Source organism: Hipposideros armiger, unplaced genomic scaffold, assembly GCF_001890085.2.
Source record: "Hipposideros armiger isolate ML-2016 unplaced genomic scaffold, ASM189008v1 scaffold_1585, whole genome shotgun sequence".
Taxonomy (NCBI): Eukaryota; Metazoa; Chordata; class Mammalia; order Chiroptera; family Hipposideridae; genus Hipposideros; species Hipposideros armiger.
The window spans coordinates 28,293-54,034 of record NW_017732935.1 but is presented as its reverse complement, the minus strand read 5'-3'; the positions used below and the strand labels follow the sequence as shown (position 1 = coordinate 54,034).

Genomic DNA, 25,742 nt, shown 5'->3' with positions numbered 1-25,742 from the left:
TATTTATATTTCAATCGTTTTTCTTTAATGATTAGGCTTACTCAAGTTATCTATTTTTTATCTATTTTCATGCTAGTTATTGATTTATTGTCCTTATGTTCTTTATGTACCTAGGAAACGTTTTGTAATTATTCCATAAAAAAACACAAGCACCTGGTGAGCTTCTGTTACTTAGAGGAAATGGCAAAATCTATAATGCAAATATGGTGCAGTCTGGCTCCTATCTCTTAAGAGAATAACTGTTTGAATTCCTGTCCCTACCCACCTCTTCTTCTTCTTTCACCTGCAAGTTCTATCCTGTCTCAGATTCTGGTACAAATATTATCATGGCAATTTGTGGGACAATGGGGCATAAAAGGGGATAAGAAAATCTAGGATAATACCTAAGAATCCCCATATTATTCACTTTGCTGCAGTACCACTCTAAACCCTGGGCCCAGTTCTAGTGACTAAGCTTGTTCCAAGACCAAGTCTCAGTCATAGTCCCCACTTATTGTCCCAGTCCTGTCCCATAATATGAACCTCTGAGCTATTTACAGTTTCCCCATACACTTATGCCTCTGAACATGTTGCTTTCTCTGCCGGAATTACCCACTTTTTACCTTCAATATCAGATTAAGAGTGTTAACTTCTTGGAAGTCATCTCTAATCCTGTCCTTACAGAGTTTTATTAACTGATCCTTATGTGAATTTTCATAGCACGCTATACCTATCTTTTGTCATCATAGCACTTACCATATTGTAATTTTTTAAATTAAATTTATTAGGGTAACATTGGTAGTAAGATTATATAAATTTCAAGTGCACATTTCTATACTACATCATCTGTATATTGCATTGTGCGTTCATCACCATATATTTCTTTCAGTTCTTTCTTCACCATATATTTGACTTCTTTTTCTTTTCACTTATTGGGCTGCCCATTATTCAATGGTCTTTGTATCCAGACTATCCAGCACAGTGCCCAGCCAAGAATAAATGCTTAATATTTTTTATTGAGATATAATTTACATATAACATTGTGTTAATTTAAGGTGTACGACGTATTGATTTGATACATTTATATATTGCAATATGATTACTACCATAAGCTTTAACTAACAACTCTATCATGTCACATAATTACCATTTCTTTTTTGTAATGAGAACATTTAGGATCTTGTTTCTTAGCAACTTTGAAGTATATAATACAGTATTGTTGACTGTGATCACTATGCTGTGCATTAGATCTCTAGAAGTTATTAATTTTCTAGTTGCAAGTTAGTATCCTTTAACAACAGCTCCCCAATTCTCCTTCCCCCCAGCCCCTGGTAACCACCATTCTACTCTGTTTCTATGTGTTTGGCTTGTTTAGATTCCACATATTAGTGATATCATGCAGTATTTGACTTTCTCTGTCTAAATATAGTTTTGAGGGAAGGAAAGGAGGAAGGAAGAATGGAAAGAAGAGAAAACAAGATAAGGAAAAAAGAGGGTGAAAAAAAGAATCATGTGACATAGTTCTTCATCTCAAAAGGAATTCGAGTAGAGAACCCAGTAAAACCAGGACTGCCATGACAGCTATTTCCTTGTCTAAACAACAACTTTATTTATAACCTAGAGAGTCATAGAACAATAAACTTGTCAACAACAACAAAAAGCACTTTATGCTGTAACATAATCATTTTTGTCTCAGAATATTACTAACAAGGTGAATATAATTTGGGTTACTGTATGTTTCCTGTTATATGGTTGTACTATTCAAACACACAGAGCTTGAGGCTTGACCTGACAGTTTATACTATAATTCGGTGATAAATTTTATACTCAGTTTCAGAGGTGTAACCCTTATCTTCAGCCAAGCCCCCTTGACCTAAATCCCTTAGAAACCCATTGATGTAATAGGGCTGAGGCAGTACCTTCACAGTGCCACTAAATTAAATATTTTGCTTGCCAACTTGAGCTTCAGCAAATTTTAAAATGAAGTAAAATATTTAGTAGTTTTATAAACAAATATTTTGTTGTTGGGTTAGTGATTCAATAGTGATACGAACATCACCCTCTCCCTTCTTGAATAAATTGTGCAAAACTGTGGAAATGGCCTCAATATTTATTAACTAGTTACTTACCAAATAGCGTTCATTATACTTTTTACAAGGAGTCATTTAGTGGGGATTGCACTTGCACTTTCTCTGCCTAACAGTGCTCTCCAGTGGCTCCCCAATCACTGGCTTAGTAATTCCCTCAGGGTTGTGATGAGGCAGGTTGCTGATGGTTTCGGCAGCAGGGACATAGAAAGTTCTCGCAGAGCAAGATCAGAGGACATGATATGGCTATATAATCATACAATCCTGGGAGAGAGAGAAAGAGAAAGAGAGAGAGAGAGAGAGAGAGAGAGAGAGAGAGAGAGAGAGAGAGAGANGAGAGAGAGAGAGAGAGAGAGAGAGAGAGAGAGAGAGAGAGAGAGAGAGAGAGAGAGAGAGAGAAACTCAGAATCTCTTCTTAGGCTGTAGGTGTTATCTTTTCTGTGAAATGTGGCATGTGCATAGAAGAAGTATCGCCATACAGAACTCAATTTTTTAGTGTGAATATCTGGATATAGACCACGTTTCTATCTCAGACAGTTTTATAGATCCAAGAAGATCTCAGATTGTACAAATCCATGTCGTGGGACCACACTCAAGAAGACAGCTGGAGTAAGTTTTCCAACTGGAATGACAAATTAACAACTGGTGAAAGAGAGGCAAGGGCAATTTTCATTGATTCAAATCCTATTCAAGGATAAAGAGGAATTTTCAAATCTTTCACTTGCTTTACATCTGTTCTAGTAATTCCATTAAGTAATTCAGGAAGTAGCTTGTCACAGTTTAAAGTGTGTATCAATATTATTTCAATTGGAATTTAGTCCTAGCTTTACCACTAACAGTGAAACCTAGATAATTCAATTTCCTCTCTGCACCTCATTTGTTACATCAACAGTAAAATGAATGGAATAAAGTCAAGTGATCTCTAAGAGCCTTTTTACCCATATAAAAGTAAAACTTTACATAAACCTAAGGGGATCTGAGGAGGTTATTTAAAGCTATTACTCTAAAATGAATGGCTTTATGTCAGGAATAGGGTTTTATTCATCTTTTTATCTTCACAGCACAGAACCAGACACAGAAAATGTGCTCAATAAATATTTCTTATGTGAAAAGATAAATGAATATTGGTGCTGCATGAAATGTAGTCCACATTGTGTTACATTAACGTATTTGCAGATTTTCTCACTACTTTACTTGCTCAGACACTATTGCACAAAGAGCTTGCTGTGAAGCTGGCTGTTAGGAACGAGATACAGAATGTTTGACCTCTGCCCTTTGCAAATCGCTCATAGGAAAAACCAAGACGAAATCTCTTCCCCGGAGGAATCCAGGGAGCTGCAGTCTTACTATTCGTTCTATTTTAAATAATTTAGATGGGCTCATGATGTTAAATCAAGGAGCAACCTTATGTCTTTAACAGCATAAACCCCGTTATAACTGGTATATATTCTTTGGTATTACCCAAGAGAGATCAAATTTGACTTAAGAACCTGAAGGACCCGTGGAAATAATCCGTTCCATGGAGGCTCTGGTCTACAGAGTTCACACGGACAATGCTGATGCTTTTGAAATCCTACCACTAAAATGGTCATGACTTAGATTTGCAGGTCACTTATTGTTTTTATGTCCATTAATCAATTTGATCCTTACCATGGGTGTCATTATTGTCTTACAGGGGAGGACTCTGAGGTTAATAGAAGTGAGAAAAATTGTATGAATGTCACATAGCATGTAAGAGGCGGAGCTGAGTGTCCAGCTCTTTGTCCCAATGAAGATAGTAGAAAGATCTTGGCTATTAGACTTGGATTAATTTGATGGGCTTCAGAGGGGCATCCTAGATAAAGTCGAGACCATTACCGTTCAGGAATAATAGGGCAGCTGCCCAAACATCTTTGTGTATCCTTGCTTGCACTCTTAAACAAAGCCATGCAGAGATATGGACTATACTCTGTTACTACTCCAGTCAAAGAATATACTTGAGAAGGTGAGAGTCAGCAGAAGATGCATTTTCTAAAATTTTGACAAGCATAGAAATACATATAAATGGGAATTAGGAGATGAATATTGGAAGAGATTAGTGTCCTAAGATGACTGTTATCCAGGCTTCGCTGTCTCCTTCCTGTCAGCATGTTCTGCAATCACTAACATGGGTATGAAAATTATATATTTACTTACAGTATGCCATGTACATAAGTGCTTTATATGTAACACACATTTAATATTTACAAAACTTACATGGTACGTACTATTCTTTTTTTAATTTAAAATTAATTAATCAATTACAGTTGACATTCAATATTATTTTATATTAGTTTCAGGTGAATAGCATAGTGGTTAGACATTTATATAATTTACAAAATGATCCACCTGACTAGTCTAGTACCCACCTGGCACTATATATAGTTACTACCATATTATTAACTCTATTCCCTATGCTGTATTTTATATCCCTGTGACTACTTTGTATCTACCAATTTGTATTTCTTAATCCCCTTACCATGTACTATTCTTATTTATATTTTATACTTGAAAAAACTGAGGTCAAGGAAAGTTAAGCAGTTTTCCTGATGTCATAGTGCTAGTTAGCGTGTAGTAGTAGAGCTAGAATTTGAACCTGGGCAAACTGGGTTTCAGGCTTCTTCTTTTTAACAAGCATCTCCACTATCTCACATTGCTGTTGCCCTCATGATGTGGGAGTAATCTTTTCTTTATGATCCCCCAAATCATTCAAGATAAATTCCAACTCCTTAACTTAATTCATAAGGTTCTTTATGATCTGAGCAATTCTTCCTTTTTAGCCCTATTTGCTGACACTTCCCTTCATGGGTTCTGTGCTGAATCATGTCATTATGTTGGACATCACAGAGGATGCTTTGATGGTTTACACCATTTATTTTCATATATCTTTTTCACTAGTCCTGGAACATCCTTCCTGCCCTTCCACTCTTCTGTGCTCACTCCCTGAAATCCTCTTTATTCAGGTGAACTCTAACTCACCTTTCAAAATTCCACTCAGTGATGACCTTCTCTGGAAAGGTGTCCTTGATTCTTTTGAACTTCTTTACTGTTATGTCAGAGACCTGTGATTGTGAGTTTACACATGGAGCTCCTCTATTTGATTGTCAACACACATCAAATGAAATATCACATCACTTGTTGTATTCTTATTATAAGTTTAATTTGAGCAAAGTTGGTACAAACTGTGTATGTTGTGATGATCTTGCTAGTTACAACTGTGGTCTTTGACTCTAAATACTGGATGCAGTTAAAAAAATAAGCTATACTCTTCATGATTAGCAGAAGTGGAACCTTTTGATTGTTGCAGAAAGTTTCAAATGAGACTTTCAAATGAGAAAGCAGGAATGGTGACATTGATACCGTCAGACTCAGCAGTATACATATTCATTAAGAAAATACATTTTGATGTCCCATTGCCTAAGTTCAAATACCAAGTCTGCCAATCACTAGCTCTATGACTTTGGGCAAATTTTTCATTTTCTCTGTGCTTCAGTTTCCTCATCTCTAAATTGGGTATAATGATGATAGCCTATCTCCTAAGATTGTTATGAGAATTAAATGAGTTATTATAATACCACTTAGAAAAACACATGGCACATAGTAAGTACAATGTAAGTGTTTTCTATTATTATCTAATTTTTTCAACCCTTATGATTTTACCGATTTGTCATAATTGAGCATAATTTGGCTTTACTCTTATAGTGCCACAGAATATTCAAAGATTGAAGGACATGGATCATATCCTCCAATCAAAGGACTTCACACATAAGAAACAATTGATTTTTTAAATGTAATTCTTTTTTATGACTCTATCGATCATCTATCTATTATCTATCATCATCTATCATCTGTCAATCATTTATCTAATCTGTCTACCTATCCATTATCTATCATCTTTCTGTTTATCATTCTATCTATCTGTCTACCTATCTTTCATTTATTTATGGGGATGTGTGTTTCATGGATTCTGGAATCAGAATGCAGCAATTCAAATGACAGACCCTTCACTATGTTATATTGGTTGATTTATCTCACCTCTTCAAACTTTTGTGCTCTGTAGATAAGCTAATGTAGATAAGATAATGGAGATAAGAATTATAATATTGCTGTGAGAATAGATGAAGTAACATCTGCTAATAGTTTAGTATACATTCCTGCACATAGTAAAGTGCTTAATAAATGTTAACTATTAATAGTATCTCTGCAATGAAAATAGGCGGATGCTAAAATAATGTATGAATTTCAATATTTTCTATTAATTGTTTATATAACTTTTGTATAATAGCTGACTAGATCAAATTACAAATTCTACATACTAGAGAGATCCCACTTCATAGATTCAAGTTATAAAGCAAACACTTCATGAATACAAAAAAGTTACACTGATGATCTCATTTTATTTATGTAACAGCTTGGTGAGGTAAATAACTTTATCATCCATCCTATAGATGAGAAAAACTGAGATTCAGAGAACATAGATGAATTTAGCCAAAGTTACTGGTTGTTGAGGGTGTTCAAACCTAAATCACTCAGCTTCGGGGCAGGGTTCTTTCCACTATTCATGTAGAAAAGAGATGCTCTTAGTAAAGATGAAAATAACTAGTAATTTGCATGATTCAGAAAAGCCCTTTTTATTTTGAGAAACTTCTTTAGATCTTGCCTCATAATTCATTTCTTTCAAGAATTCTTCCCTGATTATTTTTATCCAATAGTTTTCTCTGAATGCCTTAGGCATTCCTGTAAACTCTATCAGATGCTTATTTTTTAACTACTGTTTATAACATAATCTATGGAAATTCTATTCCTAATTCTTACTTATGTTTATAAGGATGGAGTGTTATCTGGGGCTTTTACAAAGCAAATTCATTGAGGATAATAGGGATTTCAATAATCTTTATAGTTTCCAACTCTTTAGAGCAACATAGGAAAAAGTATTTCTCTGTATAGCTTGGCCTCATGGCAAGCAAAGTTGAATTTTCACATGCAGGTCAAGGTTAGGAATCAAACTCCTCTATTGTCTATTAATAAGCATACGTTTTTGATAAGCAGGAAGCCACTGCATATATTGTTCTCAGTCACTAAAAATGACTTAATTTTTAATTGTATCAAAACTTCCATCCTAATTTAGAAACTGGAAGTGGATTCTTTCTCACTTGATTAAGCAGAACATTATTCTTCTAAAGCTGATCTGTATATATTATATTTAAAACATTCAGCTAGGAAATTTAAACATCATATCTCGGATTCTGACTTGTTGCTTTTATCTCTAGCTTCAGAAATTAATGTACCCACTTAATAATTGATTTAAGTTTTTTTCATCCCAAAGAGAATTTCTAATATAAGAGAGAGGGAAAGGGGAGGGGGGGGAGAGAGGGAAGAAGGGAGAGAGGAGAATTAGGAAAAAAATTAAATTCCAATAAACTTTAATTTTAAAAAAAAACCCTCATAATCTCTACATTCTTTTTTGGGAGAAATGAACTATAGGTTTAAGTGTAACACAAAATGAATTACCATGTTTACAATGGTTTATAACATTAATTTATTTTTGCAGAGAACCAGAGCCACACCACCAGTCCTGCTTGGGTCCTCATGGAAGTGGCCAACAATGTCACTGAGTTTATATTCCTAGGACTTTCTCAAGACCCTGGAATGCAACTGATGTTCTTTGCCCTATTCCTCCTCTTCTATGTTGTGATCATAGCAGGAAATCTGCTCATTTTGCTTACAGTCCTTTCTGTTGCCCGGCTCCACACACCCATGTATTTCTTCCTCAGTAACTTGTCCTTTGTGGATATTGCCTATTCCTCAGCCACAGCACCTAAGATGATTGCAGACTTTGTTTCTGAGAAAAAGACTATTTCCTATTGGGGCTGTGTAAGTCAGATGTTTACCTTCCACTTTTTTGGTTGTGCTGAGATTTTTGTTTTGACCGTCATGGCTTTTGACCGTTATGCTGCCATATGCCAACCTCTCCATTATACTAAGATTATGAGTGCCAATGCTTGTATTGTGCTTGCATCACTGTCCTGGTTAGGAGCCCTGGGTCATTCTTTTGTTCAGACCCTCCTGACCTTCCAGCTGCCCTTCTGCAATGCTCAGGTCATTGACCACTACTTTTGTGATGTCCATCCAGTCCTAAAACTTGCCTGTGCTGATACTACCCTGGTAAATATGTTGGTGATTGCCAATAGTGGTCTCATTTCCCTGGGGTGTTTCCTCATTCTGCTGGCCTCCTACACAGTCATTCTATCTAGTCTTCGGAAGCGGTCTGCAGAGAGCCGGCGCAAGGCTCTCTCTACCTGTGGGTCTCATTTCACTGTAGTAACTTTCTTCTTTGTCCCTTGTATCTTTATTTATCTCCGTCCATCCACTACTTTTCCACTGGATAAGGCTGTGTCTGTGTTTTATACCACCATCACCCCAATGCTAAACCCACTCATCTATACTCTGAGAAATGAAGATGTAAAGAATGCCATAAAATGGCTATGGAGTCGCAAGGTCTCCTGGAAGGAAAAGCAGAATGGTTAGTTTGTCAGGACAGCAAAATCAGAGAATAGGTGATACCTTCAATGGTCCCTAACTTAATAATTTTAAGGAACAGTCTTTAAAATTCAACTATCTCATACATTTCATTTAATAGGAAATACTTATTTTAATTTTTAAAAATTTAATGTTGATCTTTATTTTTCATTTTTTATTACTTTTTAAAAATGTATTTAAATTATTGGGGCAACATTGGCTAATTAAATTATATAGGTTTCAAGTGTACTATAATACATCATCTGTATATTGCATTGTGTATTCACCACCCAAAATCAAATCTCCTTCGGTAACCATATACTTGATCCCCTTTACCCTTTTCTACCTCTCACCCACCCCCACTTTCCCTCTGGTAACCACTATATTGCTATCTGTGTCTGAGTTTTTGTTTATTTGTCTTGTTTGTTGATTTCAGTTTTATATACCATATATGAGTGACATCACATGGTTTCGATTTTTTCTACCTGATTTATTTTGCTTAGCATGATATTCTCAAGATCCATCTATGTTGTCACAAATGGCAGTATTTCATTTTTTCTTACGGCTGAGTAATATTCCACTGTATATATGTACCACATCTTCTTTATCCAATCCTCTATCAAAGGACACTTCAGCTGTTTCTATGTCTTGGGCACCATGAATAATGCTGCAATGAATATTGGGGTACATATATATTTATGAATAAATGTTTTCAAATTTTTGGCATAGATACTTAGAAGAGGGATTGCTTGGTCCTATGGTAGCTCTATTCTCAATTTTTTGAGGAACTTTCATACTGTTTTCCATAGTAGCTGTACCAATTTACATTCCCACCAGCAGTGTGTGAGGGTGCCTTTTTCTTCACATCCTCTCCAAAACTTGTTATTATTTGTCTTGTTGATAATATCCATTCTAAGAGATGTGAGGTGGTATCTCATTATGGTTAGATGTGCATTTCAACGGCTATTAGGGAAATGCACATCAAACCATAATGAGCATCTTTTCATATATTTGTTGGCCTTTTGTATGTCTCTTTTTATGTCTGTTCAGTTCTTCTGCTCATTTTTAATTGGATATTTTTTGTTGTTGAATTGTATGAGTTCTTTATATATTTTGGATATTAACCCCTTATGGGAGATGATGTTTGTAAATGTCTTCTCCCATTTGTTTCATTGTCTTTTTGTTGATGGGTTTGGTTTTTTTTTGCATGACGAAGCTTTTAGTTTGATATAGTCCCATTTATTTATTTTTGCTTTTACTTCCCTTGCCTTTGTGGTCAACTGCATAAAATCCTCTCTAAGACCAAGGTCTATAAGTTTAGTACCTATGCTTTCTTTTATGCAATTTATTGTTTCAGGTCTTGTGTTTAGATCTTTGATCCATTTGGAGTTAATTTTGGTATATGGTGACAGATAGCAGTCTAGCTTCATTCTTTTGCACGTGGCTTTTCAATTTTCCCAGCACCATTTATTGAAAAGGCTTTCTTTTCTCCATTGCTGCTTTTGGCCCCTTTGTTTAAAATTATTTGCCCATATATATGTAGGTTTATTTCTGGGCTCTTAATTTTGTTCCATTGGTCTGTGCATCTGTTTTTCTGCCAATGCCATGCTGTTTTGATTATTGTCACTTTGTTGTATAATTTGAAGTTAGGAACTGTGATACTTCCAGCTTTATTCTTTTTTCTCTGGATTGCTTGAGTTATCTTCTGTGGTGACATTTGAGTCTGTTGATTTTTTTTTGTTGTTCTCTTTCTTTAAAAAAAAAATGCCATGGGACTTTGGATGAAGATTGCATTAAATCTGTATATTGCTTTGAGTAATATGACCATTTTAACTATTTTAATTATTCCAATCTATGAACATGAGATATCTTTTTATTTCTTTGTGTCCTCTTTAGTTTCTTTTAAAATCTTGTAGTTTTCAGTGCATAAGTCTTTCACTTCCTTTGTTAAGTTTATTCCTAGGTATTTTATTCTTCATGTGCAATTACAAAAGGAATTGTTTATTTCATTTGTTTTTTTTAAATTTCATTGTTAGTATATAGGAATACAATGGATTTTTGTACACTGATTTTGTATCCTGATATGAAGAATATGCAGACATAGAAATGTACATTGCATACTGTATTTACTGATTTGTTTATTGTTTCTAATAGTTTTTTGGTGGAGTCTTCAGGCTTTTTTAAATAAAGAATTGTGTCACCTGCAAAAAGTGACAATTTTAGCTCTTCATTCTCAATTTGTATGTCTTTTATTTCTTTCACTTGACTGATTGCTCTGGCTAGAGCGTCCAGTACTATGTTGCATAGCAGTGGTAAGAGTGGCCATCCTTGTCTTATTCCTGATCTTGGAGGAAATGCTTTCCATACTGGTAAGGTTTATCCTCTCTTCTAGAGTGAGAGAATAAACACTCTTACTTAGTATCTCATTTAATTGTCTTAGATCCTTTCAATTCAAATCAAACTCTCTTCAACACTCATTTGATGATTTAGAATGGGGTTACAAGAGCAAAATATCTCTGTGGAATCAGATCATTTCTCCTAAAAACAGAAGTCTGTCTAATTTCCCAAGAGCTGCTTTCTTGTTTCCTTCCCTCTCTCCTTCCTTTCCTCCCTTCTCCCTTCTCCCTTCTCTCTTCTGTCTCTTCTCTCTCTCTCTCTCTCTCTCTCTCTCTCTCTCTCTCTCTCTCTCTCTCTCTCTCTCTATCCCTCCCTCTCTCTTTCTTCTTCCCTAGTCTTTCCCTACAAATATAGCATAATCTAGTAAGGGAAACAGATTCATAAGAGATAATTATAATACAATATAAGAAATAAAGAAAATGCACACATAGAAATATACACTGCATGCAATGAAGAAGTTAATATAAACTGACAAACTGCCCAAAGGATACGGGAGGAAATAAAAGAACAGTCTACATATTTTGGTCCTGAGCAATTCTTTAAAGACCCCGTGGATAATTTAAATACTCTCTATCACCCCCATATTATATTATTTTTAGTGAAAGTAATCTTACTTTTATTTATTTTTTACAATACATAGAATAAATTAATTAAAGCCACTAAAAAAATTTGACATTTGAACTACGGAAATGACTAAGTCAAGGAGATGTATTTGTATTATAAATTATAGTTAAAATTGTTTTCATTTTTAAAAAGGACAAAATGGATTATGCACGTGTGTGTGTGTGTGTGTGTGTGTGTGTGTGTGTGTTCTTAGTAAGGTTAGAGAATAGCTAGGTATTCTTAATTCTTCAGAAAATGAATTTTTATTCTAAGGAACTTTTTAGGTCTTGTGCCATGCATGACTCATATTTTTCAAGAATTCTGCCCTGATTATTTTCATCCAACATTTATTTTATTTATGCCTTAAACATTCCTGTATATATTTTATAAAATGGTATCTGACACTTATTTTTCTGATTTTTGTTTTTATGGATTTTTAATATAATTTCTACAACCTATTGAGGATATAAATAATGTATCATATTTCTTTTTTACTCCCTGTATATAATGCAGATCTGGATGCACAGTAGATACTTGTGACAGAGACTGCTGGTTGGACCCATTGTTCCTTGTTTTCCTTAGTAATAGAGACTTGGCATTATTTATGGACTCCTTTGCAGTTGGAGGTGGAAAATAAAATGTTAACAATCGCTGGTGAATGGGACTTTTGTAAACTCTTTCAAATGGTTTCTCTACACTTCAGCTCTTCCACACATGATCACCATTTTGTTGAATTTCCTTGTAGTTATTTTCATATTGCAGTTCCTCTGTAAAAAGAACATTATATCTTTTTTATAAGTACCTAATTTTAAAAAATAAATAACAAATGCTCTAAAATTATATTTAAAATGGTAGTCTGCATTAGTTTTCCTTTTTTTCTCCTATGATCTAAATTAAATAATAATGACAATAAGAGTAATAATAACAACAACAATAACAAAGGGGAAAAACATAGACCCACAAGAACAAAGAAAACAGGACAGAAGTTAGATGCAGACAAAAGATTTCAACAAATGTTTGGAAAAGAGAAGACAAAAGTGTGGTAACTGATTTGGCAAAGTAGGGAAGGCTAACTCTAAAGTACCAACTGAAGAGAAATACACAGATTTATCTCTCAGAATCTTTGATAAGTTTGGGATGCCAGGACACCAAGTAAGGGAGATGGTGTCATCCTGGTGACACAGATGGCTGGTAATAGGGAGATTAAGAGAAATGAACAGTTCAGTCTCCCAGCCTCTCTTTCTACCTCTCACTCCAAAGATATATCACACAGGCATATGCTTCATAAACAGAATATTGGCATCTTTGCATTAAGAAATGGAATGATACTAGAGAAAAATCTTTCACATTCTGCCTTTGGAGATCTCAAATAGAATGGCTGCCTTTCCATTGGAACCCTGACCAGGTTTCCCTCTTAGAAAACATTTGGATGGAAAGAGGGTGATTACTCAGGTTTTCTGACCCAGGGAAACTGCCATGAATTTAGCATTATTTTCTTATTAATCATTGTTCATTTCTACTGGAGTTTGGAATACATTGTTTATTAGTCTTATTGACACTTTCATTTTTTTCATTATCATGATTATAATTTATGTCCCTAATATGCACCAGACTCTGTTCTGGGCATGTGACATATGTTTTCTCAATTTTATTTCATGACAACTCTATATGCTCTTAGCATCACTGGTTTCCATATAAGAAAATAAGTTCCAAGAGGAACTTGCCTAAGGAAATGGAGTTAGGAAGCCTTCTAAATAAAAAAAGCAGCTGTAGAAAGACCCAGAGTTTTCTACTATTTTTATGATAATATAGTGGATTTATAATTGACACTTTCATTATTTGTGTATCTTTATATGCATTCAATAAAAATTTGAGAAAACCGAATTGAAGTTTTACAACCATTTAAAACTGAATATAAGCAAACTTTTTGAAAATTTTTGTGTTTAACCAAACTCTAAAAATACACATCTGTTCTGACTTGCCCTTTGAGGCCATTGAAAATAAATTATATCTCCAATTTAAGCCCTTTCTGAGTCTTTTCATCTCCAACTTATACAGAAAACTTTAGCAATTTATGGAAGACTATCTGACAGATTTTCATGGATCACCGAGGATGCAATTTTTCTTTGAAATTAAAAGGTAATTCTCATTCTCACTTCATAAACATCAAGTATGGCCATTAAGAGTATAATGTGGAGATAACTTTAAAAGGATAAATTGTGTGGGTTTTTTTAAATTTTTTAATTTATATTTCAATTTCTATTGACATACAATATTATACTAGTTTCAGGTGTACAAAACAACAAGTGATTAGACATATATATACCTCACAAAGTGATTACACCAACAAGTCTATTACCCGTCTGACACTGTACATAGTTATTATATAATATCATTGTGTATACTCCCTATGCTGTACCTTACATACCCATGACTTTTTTTTCAATTATAGTTGATATTCAATATTATTTTATATTAGTTGCAGGTGTACAGTGTAGTGGTTAGACATTTCTATAACTTATGAAGTGATTCCCCAGATAAGTCTAGTACCCTTCTAACACTACACACAGCATTTACAGTATTATTGACTACACTCCACATGCTGTACTCCACATCCCCATGACTATTTTGTAGCTACTAATTTGTACTTCTCAATCTCTTCATAAAAGAACACATTTCTGAAAGATATGAGATGGAAATCAGACTGATAGAAAAAAACTGAGATAGGACCTAATTTTATTTATCATAGAATACTTCTAGATGATAGATACAGACAAGTATTTGTAGATTCATAGGTAGGAAAGTCAATAATAGGTTATTTAGGGAAATAACTTCTGTGTCTTGTTCATCATTGTATGCCTGTGCCTACTACAGTGTCTGATATGTAGTAATCATTAAACACGTGTAGAAGACATTGGATAAAAGTTATTACTTAATGCCTTCATGACAAACATGTATCCACTGTTCAAGAAATTTATGTAGTATTCATATTGGGTTTGGATAGATTTCCATTTTCCTAAGGATCCAACATCTCTAAGTGATAGAGTCCTTTGGGACAGAATTGGAAATGCACATCATATTGAAGAGGGCATATCACACAGCATAATATTTATTACTCTTACTTTAAGGAAATCTGCCATTTTCCTTACTTGTTCTGGGCAATTCAAATGTTGTGTTTCTAAGCTCTTTGGATGAAGCACACATCAACTTTTAAATTATTCCCTCAGGGTTTTGATCCCTAGTTGGCTGGACCTGGCCTCCAGAGAAGTGATTTTCTCAGTTACAAACCATGAAGCTAGTTAGCTCATTGTTACATCAAGGAAGGAGCTGATATATAACAAAATATAGAACACAAGCTTTTCATGTGGATGGAGGAAGAGGTACCTTCTACCCACTCTATTGTCCCTGACTACATCAAGACTGGCACCAGTAATTGGTAAGTAAAAGAATGGTGTTACAATATTTACATCAGCCACTCTATTTTTGAGACCGTGGGATGGATATAATGATAGGAATAACTATGTAAAATACTCAGAGAATAGTGGTAAGAAGCAGAAAGCATCCAGTAAAAAGAAGTGTGAGAAAATCACGGTGATCATATAGAGAGACCTTAACCGTGGAGTTGGTAAACTATTTCTTCTTCTGCTTGATCCCTACAGCTAAAGCATGTAAACCCAAGGCTGAAAAGGGCATTGAGAAGGTACCTTGGCCATCTCATACTCACAGGATGAACCATTCTTAAACAATCTCATACAGAGACGGTTATCCTGATTTATGGGTCTTCAGAGAGTGCCAAATTATTAAAATAACCTTTCGAAATTTTCAATCCTGTCGCTTCTGAAATAAAATCAGGAAAACTGACTTATGATGGTTATTCTGGATGGCCACTGTGAAGAAGATGGGGCAGATAAGGCCTGAGATGTTTCATTTTGAAGGGACTAGAGTTATTAGTAGCAAGTTTGGAAGTGAATAAGAAAAAAAAAGCAAAGAAACCTGTTTTAATTTAATATGGGTAGAATATGTATTTTAAAAAGAGGATTCCAGGAAACGAAATCAAGGATCATGAAGCAGAGTCAGAAAATACCAAATGAAGTATAAAACAATTAGATTTGGAAGTACAGTATTCGACAATTTTTCCTACAGTCATAAATTATTTGTTCACTTAAAAACCTGTTTAATCATTCATTCATTCATTCATTCATTCATTCATTCAATAAATGCATGTTGAGGACTCTCATGCCAGGAGCTATCTTAAGCACTAGGTTAGATATATAAATGAGACACGCTTCATGGCCTCAAGGGGCTTAGAGTTTCTGTTATATTTTGGACAAAATACAAACTGAAAAATTATAATGCAATGAGTAAAGTTTTTATTGGAGATGTCAACAGAGTACTACTATGGGAACCCAAACTTCTACGGTATTTATTAGAAATTATTTATACAAAATTTCCGGCATTTTGGAAAAAAGGCTTTTGAGAGTAGCTGGAGGAATTAATAATGGTGATTTATCAAGTCACATAGCACGGTAGTCTAGAGAAAACGAGGGGAGATGGTAATGTTTAGAAGTCAGATGTTCTTGTCCTGTTCCCTAAATTATTTCTTAGACTTGTTCTTAGTCTTCCAGATCCAAGGATAGTAGTTGGGGGTAGAGTGGGAATAGAGAAGTATAAACAGACATTAGAGGGTAATATTTTGGAAATCATATATTAGGATGATAGTTTCTCTATTAAACTTATTACTTTGCAAGGGAAAACAACAACAACAATAATTTAAGTAAGTGTGAGCTATGTATCAATTATTTTTCTGAGGTTTACATGCATTAGCTCATTAATCCTTAACAATAATACTATAAGGTAGGTTCTATTATTATCTCCATTGCACTGATGGGGCACATTAAAGCTGAGAGAAGTGAGTTGCTAAAGGTCACACAGCTGGTAAGTGGTCAGCTGTAAGAACCAAGGCCCTCACACTTTGTATCTATTATAAGAGAAATGTTCATCCAGCATATGACCCTCCAAACACTTTCATATTGAGAAAAGCCCTGCTCTGATCCTAATGCTTTCTTCTTACCTAATTTACTGTGGGCAAAAATGTGTATAGGAAATCAAGATACTTACAACATCCTGGTACTTTTCTGCTACTAGTTTATTTATGAGACTCAAGGTCCCATGTCTTCACATACTCATTTATATGATGAAGATATTTTTGTACTCTGCCTCTTACTATCTTACAGAATAAGATAGATGAGCTTGAAATATTCAGAATAGAAAAAATAAATTCATTTCTTTTATGTGTTGTATATATCTACAGTGGTGATTATATTGCTGTCCTTCCACCTTGTCACCCACATTGTACTTTTAAAAAAATTTTTAAAGAATTTCACCCTGTCCCCCAACCCTCTCAGTCTATCACCCCAATAAATCTAGTACCCATTTGACACCATACATAGTTATTATAATATTATTGACTATATTCCTTATGCTCTACTTTACATCCTCATAACTACTTTGTAACAACCAATTTGTACTTCTTAATCCCTTCCCCTTTTTCACCCATTCCCAATCCCCTTCTGTCTGGCAACCATCAAAATGTTCTCTGTATCTATGAAATTGTTTCTGTGTTGTTTGTTTATTTTTGTCCTTTAGTTTCCACAAATAAATGAGATCACATTGCATCTGTCTTTCTCTGTCTGACATAGTTCACTTAGCATAGTACCCTCCAGGTCCATCCATGCTGCCACGGATGGCGAGAACCTATTCCTTTCCACGGCTGAGCGATATTTCGTTGTATATTGTACCACCTCCTCTTTATCCATTCATCCATCGACAGACACCCAGGCTGCCTCCACATCTTGGCCATTGTAAACAATGTTGTAATGAACATACGGATGCATACGTCCCCTCAAAATAGTGTTTTGGGTTTCTTCAGATAAATACCCAGAAGTGGTTATAGATGATAGCTATTTTTTTAATGCCTCTCGTATGAATGTAACCCGATATCTCTTGAGTCATTTAATCTTTAATTATTTCAGGATCTACATGATAGTCTCCCTAAATTTCTCAAATTAGCTAGGTAACTATTCTCCATGTCGTTACTGCGAGCTTGGCTAGATATGTGTATGAACGTTGCTTTGTTAGTAAGGAAGAATTTCTGCACAAATTCTTGTTTTCTTCCAAAGCTTTTGTTCCCTTGAGGAGAGTTTACATAGTTCATTCACCTATATGGAGGGCCTCTGTATTTCTAGGTATCGCCATAGTAATCCTCTAAATACCCCCTGCAGATTAAGTACAAAATGGGAATTCAGTAGATGTTGTTAAAAGAGGAGCAGGCTTTTTAAGATTCCACATGTAAGAAATCATGCAGTGTTTTTTTTTCCCCTTTGTCTGGCAGATTTCACTCAGCATAATATCCTCCAGGTTCACCCATGTTGTTGCAAGCGGCAGGATCTGTTTTTCTAAAGGCTGAATTATATATCTCATACTTTCTTTATCCATTTAAGAGTATAATAGTGGTTACCAAGGGTGGGGGGGTGGGGGAAATAGGGATATGTTGGTCAAAAGGCACACATTGCAGTTATGTAGGGTGAATGAATAAATCTAGAGATCTAATGCACAGAATTATGATTGTAGTTAATAATACTGTACTGAATACTGGAAATTTGCTATGAAAACAGATTTCAGGTGCTCTCATCACACACAAAAAATGGTAACTGTGAAAAAAAGATATGATAATTAGCTTGATGGTAGTACTCATTTCACTATATGTATGTATATATATATATACACACACACACGCACACACACACACATGTATACCGGGGGTGCCAACAAAATACATACAAGTGGACACTTTGGTCAGCGTTGCTCAAGCAGTAGTTCACTGTAATCAGAAGTGTCTGGATGCTGATGGTAACCACTTTGAGCACCTCTTGTAATTGCAGAAGTCAAACTTCACTTGCATGCATCTTTTGTTATTGGTATGTGTATATATATGTATATATATATTTTTTATTATTTTATTTTTTAATTAAAGTTTATTGGGGTAACAATTGTTAGTAAAGTTACATAGATTTCAGGTGTACAATTCTGTAATACATCATCTATATATCACACCCAGAGTCAGTTCAACTTCCATCACCATGTATTTGATCTCTTTTACCCTCATCTACCATCCCCCTTACCCTCTGGTAACCACTAAACAAAGTGTCCTACGATAGATGATTAGATAAAGAAGATGTGGTATATATATACAGTGGAATACTATTCTGCCATAAGAAAAGATGAGATAGTGTCATTTGTGACAACATGGATGGATCTTGAGATTATCATTGATATATATTGAGTATTACAATTTTAATAGTTTTCCTTTCTTAAAATGTGTATATCTATTTTTTGGCACCTTCTGTATATACACTTATATATATATATCAAATCATAGTGTTATACACCTTAAATATATCCAATTTTTATTTTTAAAAAACAGCAAAATAAATAAATAAATAAGTAGATAAATAAATAAATAAATAAATGAATGAATGAATGAGGGTCAGGCTTGCTTCCAGAAACTTGGAAGGTGTAGCTGGGTGAATGCAGCATTATGTGAAACACTCTTGATCAACTGATACAGCTGCTGTAAGAGTAAGCACTGTTTTGGAATAGCTATCCCCTCCTAAATACCATCCTTGGAAAGAAATACCCTAACTCAGTCTGCATGGATGGCTTATCTGCCCATGAAATCCCCACAAACATAATTCCTTGCTCTGGATTTTATTGGCACATCCCAAGGTTTTCTTAGAGTGTGGCAGGGCATTCCTAAATCTTTATGGCAGATTCAGTCAGACTAAGAACCTGGAATACACTTGAAGAATCTCATTTCAGACAGAGAAGATATAAAGAAAAAAAATTTTTTTAATTTGCCTTTGTGTTGCTCAAATTCAGCTATGACAATAACAACATAAAACCAACATTAAATTCTGCCAATTGCATCTCCTCATTATGTTCTAAAGAAACAATGCACTTCTCTAAATAACTGTTGCTATATTTTTAGTTTAAGCCACATCACCCCCACCCCATAATCCAACTTTAGTTTATTTGCATAGCTACCAGAGTGACATTCCTAAATTGCAAATCTTGTTAAGCCACTCTCTAGGGTTTTTTTCTAAAATATATTGGAAGCATTTAAATTCCAGTTTTCTTATTGTAGATTCCTGGGTCTTTGTGTATCTCTTTATTCTGTTCTTGCACCTCAGTCAGTCACAGGTCTTCCCCAGTTACTAGGAACTCTTCCCTGCCAAGAGGCCTTTGCATTTGCTGTTCCCTATTCCCCACATGCTTTTTTCCTATGTTAAAGTTAGTTGAAATGTCACCAATTCAGAGAAGCTCTTCTAAAAAAGTAATCAGCGTACGATTGACTATGTTCCCCTCCACTTTTTAATGATAAGTTTGCACGGTGACAGATGATTACCACAATTAGTGGGCAATCACATTGTAAGGTATGAAAATGTTGAATCACTATATTGTACCCCTCAAGTTAATATAAGCAATATAAGATTGTATACCAACTATACTTATGTACTTAAATAAAATAAATAAAGTAAGTCATCACTATACCTTACCGCCACATGCTACCACTATTTATTCTCTATCATAATTTCATTTGTATTTCCTCTTTGTCGCTTATCAACAGTGGTATTTATTTATTTTACTCATTTATAGTTCTTTCATTTATGTATTGTCTGTCTATATTTCTAAAATGGAAGTTCAATGAGTTCTTTTGTTCATTGTTGTATTCTCAGCAGTTAGTACATAGTAGATACTCTCTAAATATTTGTTGAATAAACAAATAATTTATATTAGTGACACAGAAGCTATATGTTTTGGGATAGAGCTTTCAATATCATGTATAAAGTTTTGTTCTGACATGCATCAAATTACAAATGTAGGCCAAGGTCAGAATTGTTGTGGGTTTAATGGCATTTCAGGCCATGGTCATGTCCATGAGAGAATATATGTGTTGGTTACTCCTTCAGTGAGGAAGTGGCATGATTTAGTGCATGGTGTGTGTGTGTGTGTGTGTGTGTGTGTGTGTGTGTGTGTGTGTGTGTTATGAGTAGTGGCTGAGTTGTGGGCTTGGAAAACAAGGAGTTTGGTTGGCTGCCTAACTATTAGATTGAGGTGCTCCAGTAATATGTCCCTTTTTAACTTGATGGTTGTGAGGAGTGGAGGAGAGAGGCATTCAGCAAGGAGTGAGAATGGAAGAATGCTCTGCACTTTTCTCCTAAGGAGTAAATCAGGTTAGCTATGGTTCTTAATGAAAGTACATCTTATTAGTTTCTAATTTTATGTTATATCTTGGACATTGAAGTACAAAAGGAAATTTCTTTGACACTTTTTTTTTGTAAAATAATCCTTTCTATTCCAAATAACCGAAGTGTGTCTGTCTTTCTATGACATCAACACACATTCACCTAGATTTTTTTTTCTATATCAGTGTGTTTTTCTCTTCCTCTTTCATGGGATGGGCAGAGAACAGGACAGAAGAAGAAAGGGTGGCTTGTGTGACAATGATCAGAATCATCATATCAATATCCCCATGAAAATAAAAAAGCTTAGGGTTGTATAATAGTATTCACTACATTGAAATATTCATCTACTTTCAGTCACAAGAGGACAATTATTTCAAGAACAAATAATTAAATCACTTCCATCTACTCAAAAATGACAGATGGATATAACATAATAGCAAAATATCCAAATGAACTGAGTAATTATGATGTTCTAGATGCTTTTTGTAGAGATATTTTTGATTGTTGGAAACTCATAATTTACTCATCAGTGAATATAAATGAGTAGTATGCTGTGAGTTTACAATTATATACTTGCTGTGTTTTTAGTTATGGAGACTGTGGAGTGCCCTCTTTAGGTAAGTACAGTAAAACTATTGCTTTCTGGAATCCTAGGAAGTATGTCATTCTGAATAACCACATTTTTAAGAAAGTTGAGGATTGAAAACTGGCAGCATTATCTTTTTTTTGAAGATTTTTTTTTTTAATTGGGGAATTGGGGGATGGGAACAGCGCTGGGGAATTGGTGGAAGGGGAACAGACAAGTTGCTGTCTTTTTGTTTTTCAGTCTAGTTGTGGAGGACGTTGCTTCACTGGCCCAAGTTGGCACCATCATTGCGCTCTTCCCGGGTGAGGCAGATCAGTCGCCGGCTTCTGGATGGCCGCTCCTGGTGGCTGCTGGCCACTCATGCTGGCTGCTGGCTATACACGGTAGCCCATGGCAACCCATTGCAGCAGGGGCTGCAGCCTACACCTATGCCCGGTGACTCATGGCAGCCCAGCTCCAGGTTGAACTGCTGTTCAGCATCTTAGCTGTAGAGGGCAGTGTCACTGGCCCTCATAAGGGGGATCTGAACTGGGGCCCTCTGGTGTCCCAAGCCAGCTCTTAACCAATGCGCCACTCGGCCGGCCCTGCCTTATCTTTCTTTTGATTAAAATACTTCTAAACTGAATTTTTAATTTCCTTATTTTACGTAACATGATTAATTAACTCACTGAGGCCCATGCTGAACTATTCATAAGTATGGGAATATTTACCCATTTGCTAAATAGTCCCACAGTACTGAATTTTCTGAGTATTTTTGTTTTTCTGCCTCTTGTGTCATATTTCTGGTAAACACAGGTCGTTTTTCCAGTGTGGCTACTTCAGCGGTCCAGCTCTTCTTTGATGCTGGTACATGCTTTAATAATATATTAGATTTGGAAGTCACATGACTATGTTTGTTAAAATTATGCACAAATTGAGTCAGTAGCTTCCAAGGAAGAAACATTGGATTACTTCAGTCAATAGTATACTATTGGACACTGTCAAATCTATTTGGTTTTAGAAAACCTTAACTTTTTTTTCCTATGCTTACCTCCTGAGGAGAGGAAATATTATAAAACAGTGCATCAGTAGACTAGAAGCAACTCTTTAGTATTGGCTATTGGTTACAAGAAATACTTAACTTTGGTGTGGCAGTTTTTTACATTACTTAAAAGAGGAATCACATTTGGTAGAGTGAATGATTATCTTATTTTTATTTGAGGGTTTTGTTTTATCTAGTCCAGTTAGGTTCAGGACCAGGTCTGCAGCAAAATTTTATCAATAATCTTATTACCACTTTCACTTTGAAATGGTAGATTGTGTCAGCTGGGGTGGCAAGCAAACCCATTTCACAGATCACTGTTCTCTTCCTGCCTTCCTGAAATAGTGAGTAAAACCCATGGTCAGTGGAATATGGAATCTGATCACAGCCAGAAGAATTTTCGTATATGGCCCTGCATTGTAGTATGTTGTGGCTCCTTACCTATTACCAAGAATTAAGCTGTATACGCTTTGGTTAAGGAAAAAATGCCTATCCACTACACATGAAGCCCTGGGATCTCTTTGATAAATTAAAACCCAAATACTTCCAGATCAGCATACTAGATATTAGATTAGAAGCCTAAGTTTCCAAGTTGGTTAAATTTCTCAACAACAACAAAACAATCTAGAAAGAACAGGCTGTATCTCTTATTATCAGTCTAAAATTTAGCTAAACTCAGAAGCAGCTGCACATATTGCTTACTAAGGCAGATGTTTGGCGGAGGGATTAGTGCATTGCTGAGTTGCATAAAAAATAGAAATTAATAACATTAACAAGTTGAAATTTTGGCTTCAGAGTTGACACACTTCATATGGCTTTGATGTTTCTAATTTTTGGGTCACCACTTACTCTCCCTATCTTGGTTTATTAGACATAAAATGGGGCAACCAAACATATCCTAAAACAATCTCTTAATGACAGAGAACACCTGATGATTTTGAAAGCAGTACTACAACTCTAGTTAAATGTTATTTGGAGTAACTATAATTTCTTTATTTTCATAGCCATATTAAGAAAAGAAGCGAAGAAATGGAATATACGAATTATACCAGAGTGACAGAATTTGTTCTGACTGGCCTATCCCAGACTCGGGAGGTGCAACTAGTGCTATTTATTGTATTTCTATCCTTCTATTTACTCATTCTTCCAGGGAATATTCTTATTATTTGCACCATCAGACTTGACCCCCATCTGACCTCACCCATGTATTTCCTGTTGGCTAATCTGGCCTTTCTTGACATTTGGTATTCCTCCATCACAGCCCCTAAAATGCTCATAGATTTCTTTGTAGAAAGGAAGATAATTTCCTTTGGCGGGTGCATTGCACAGCTCTTCTTCTTGCACTTTGTCGGAGCCTCGGAGATGTTCCTGCTCACAGTCATGGCCTTTGACCGCTATGCTGCTATCTGCCGCCCCCTCCACTATGCTACCATCATGAATCGACACCTCTGCTGTATTCTGGTTGCTCTCTCCTGGATCGGGGGCTTCATTCACTCTATAGTACAGGTGGCTGTCATTGTTCGACTTCCCTTCTGTGGGCCCAATGAGTTAGACAATTACTTCTGTGACATAACACAGGTTGTCCGGATTGCCTGTGGCAACACTTTCCCGGAGGAGTTACTCATGATCTTCAGTAGTGGTCTGATCTCTGTGGTGTGTTTCATTGCTCTCCTAATGTCTTATGCCTTCCTCCTGGCCATGCTCAAGAAACACTCAGGCTCAGGTAAGAGTACCAGCCGGGCCGTTTCCACCTGCTATTCCCACATCACCATTGTGGTACTAATGTTTGCGCCATCCATCTACATTTATGCTCGCCCATTTGACTCTTTTTCCCTAGATAAAGTGGTATCTGTATTCCATACTGTGATATTCCCTTTGCTTAATCCCATCATTTACACATTGCGAAACAAGGAAGTGAAGACAGCCATGAGGAAGTTGGTCAATAGAAATATTTTATGTAAAGAAAAGTGAAAGATAAATGGTGTATTCAATAGTCCTTCTGAGGGTCCTTGTCCTAAAGTAGGAAGCATTTGCAGTGATTATAATGTTGATTTCACTACCTCCTTTCATCTGAGTTCTTAAAATCCCACTAGGTGTTTGTTTGTTTTTAATTAGTGAAAAAAAAAAACAAAGAAATTAAGATGGAAATAAATTTACTCACACACTGTCTGAAATTTCTGCCAGATCACTATTAGAATTTATGATATAATAATGGTCAACTAAAATACACACTTTTAGTAATGTTGATTGAGTGACTATTCTGGAGAGGCTTTGACTGTGAGGAGAATGTGTGTTGAGAAACAATAAAATAAGTAAGATCTGGGAGACATGTCCACTATGAATATGAAGAAATAAGTGGCCAGCATATGAATAAAAGTAGCTTTAAGTGATCAAATTAAATATTGTTGTCCTGTTTCAATCTTAGCCCAGTGGGATGGTGTTTGGTAAACCATCTTTCTGGGACTGTAAAAATAGATATTTTTGTCCTTATCTCTTTCTCTTGCCGGAGTTAATGATGGAAACTGAGGATTCATTTATATGTTATTTCAACTGATACTTCAGTTGGTGGCCACTCAACATTATTGGTGACAGAGCTCATGCTTTTGTCACTTCCTGGTACAAATTTTATGAATTCAGAGCAGAGTGTAGTTTGCATATTACAAGAGACTCCCCTCTTTCCAGAGAGAGTCTCCAGCCAAGTACTGGTTTTTATAGCCAGTCTCTACTTAACATCTTCCAGAGTGATAGCAGACTTGGAGGAAAGGGATTCTAGGTTGACTGGGCTTGACAGACATCTAGCTGTGTGATTTTTAAAAGACTATTATCACCATTGCCATTTTTGTGTGTTTTTTGTATTTGCTAATTCTGCCTCTCATGTTAAAATTAAGTTAGTAGGGTGCTGCTTTTGTTAGCATTCTAATTCAGAGTTCTTTCCCATTAAACCATTTTTTAGTACATATTAAAGAGACTTAGATATATTGATTTCCATACTCCTCTTGAATTATTCAAGATCCCAACTACTGACTATGTTTCAGAATGGAAAACATAGATTAGAACATTTGAATTCATACAAATTTATTTTCTTAAATTAATTTTTCAGTTTCAAAACGAGGGTGTCTATCCATCAGGAATAAATATGTGTGAATAAATAATGAAAATAATCCCAGGGTTACTCTTTATCTATATTTCATTTATTAATTAAGGAGGTAAACTGTGCCAGATCCAGT

At 35.3% G+C, this 25,742-nt stretch overlaps 2 protein-coding genes across 2 annotated transcripts; both read left to right on the top strand.

Annotated features, from left to right (window-relative positions):
* The first annotated feature begins 7,673 nt into the window (after positions 1-7,673).
* LOC109377849 (olfactory receptor 4S2-like) lies at positions 7,674-8,612 on the top strand. Its single transcript, XM_019634326.1, has one exon. The coding sequence runs from the start codon at positions 7,674-7,676 to the stop codon at positions 8,610-8,612; it is 939 nt and encodes a 312-aa protein (XP_019489871.1).
* A 14,844-nt stretch (positions 8,613-23,456) lies between these two features.
* Positions 23,457-24,576, top strand: LOC109377854 (olfactory receptor 4M1). The gene has a single exon (XM_019634329.1). The coding sequence runs from the start codon at positions 23,545-23,547 to the stop codon at positions 24,484-24,486; it is 942 nt and encodes a 313-aa protein (XP_019489874.1). The 5' UTR covers positions 23,457-23,544; the 3' UTR covers positions 24,487-24,576.
* Positions 24,577-25,742: the final 1,166 nt, after the last annotated feature.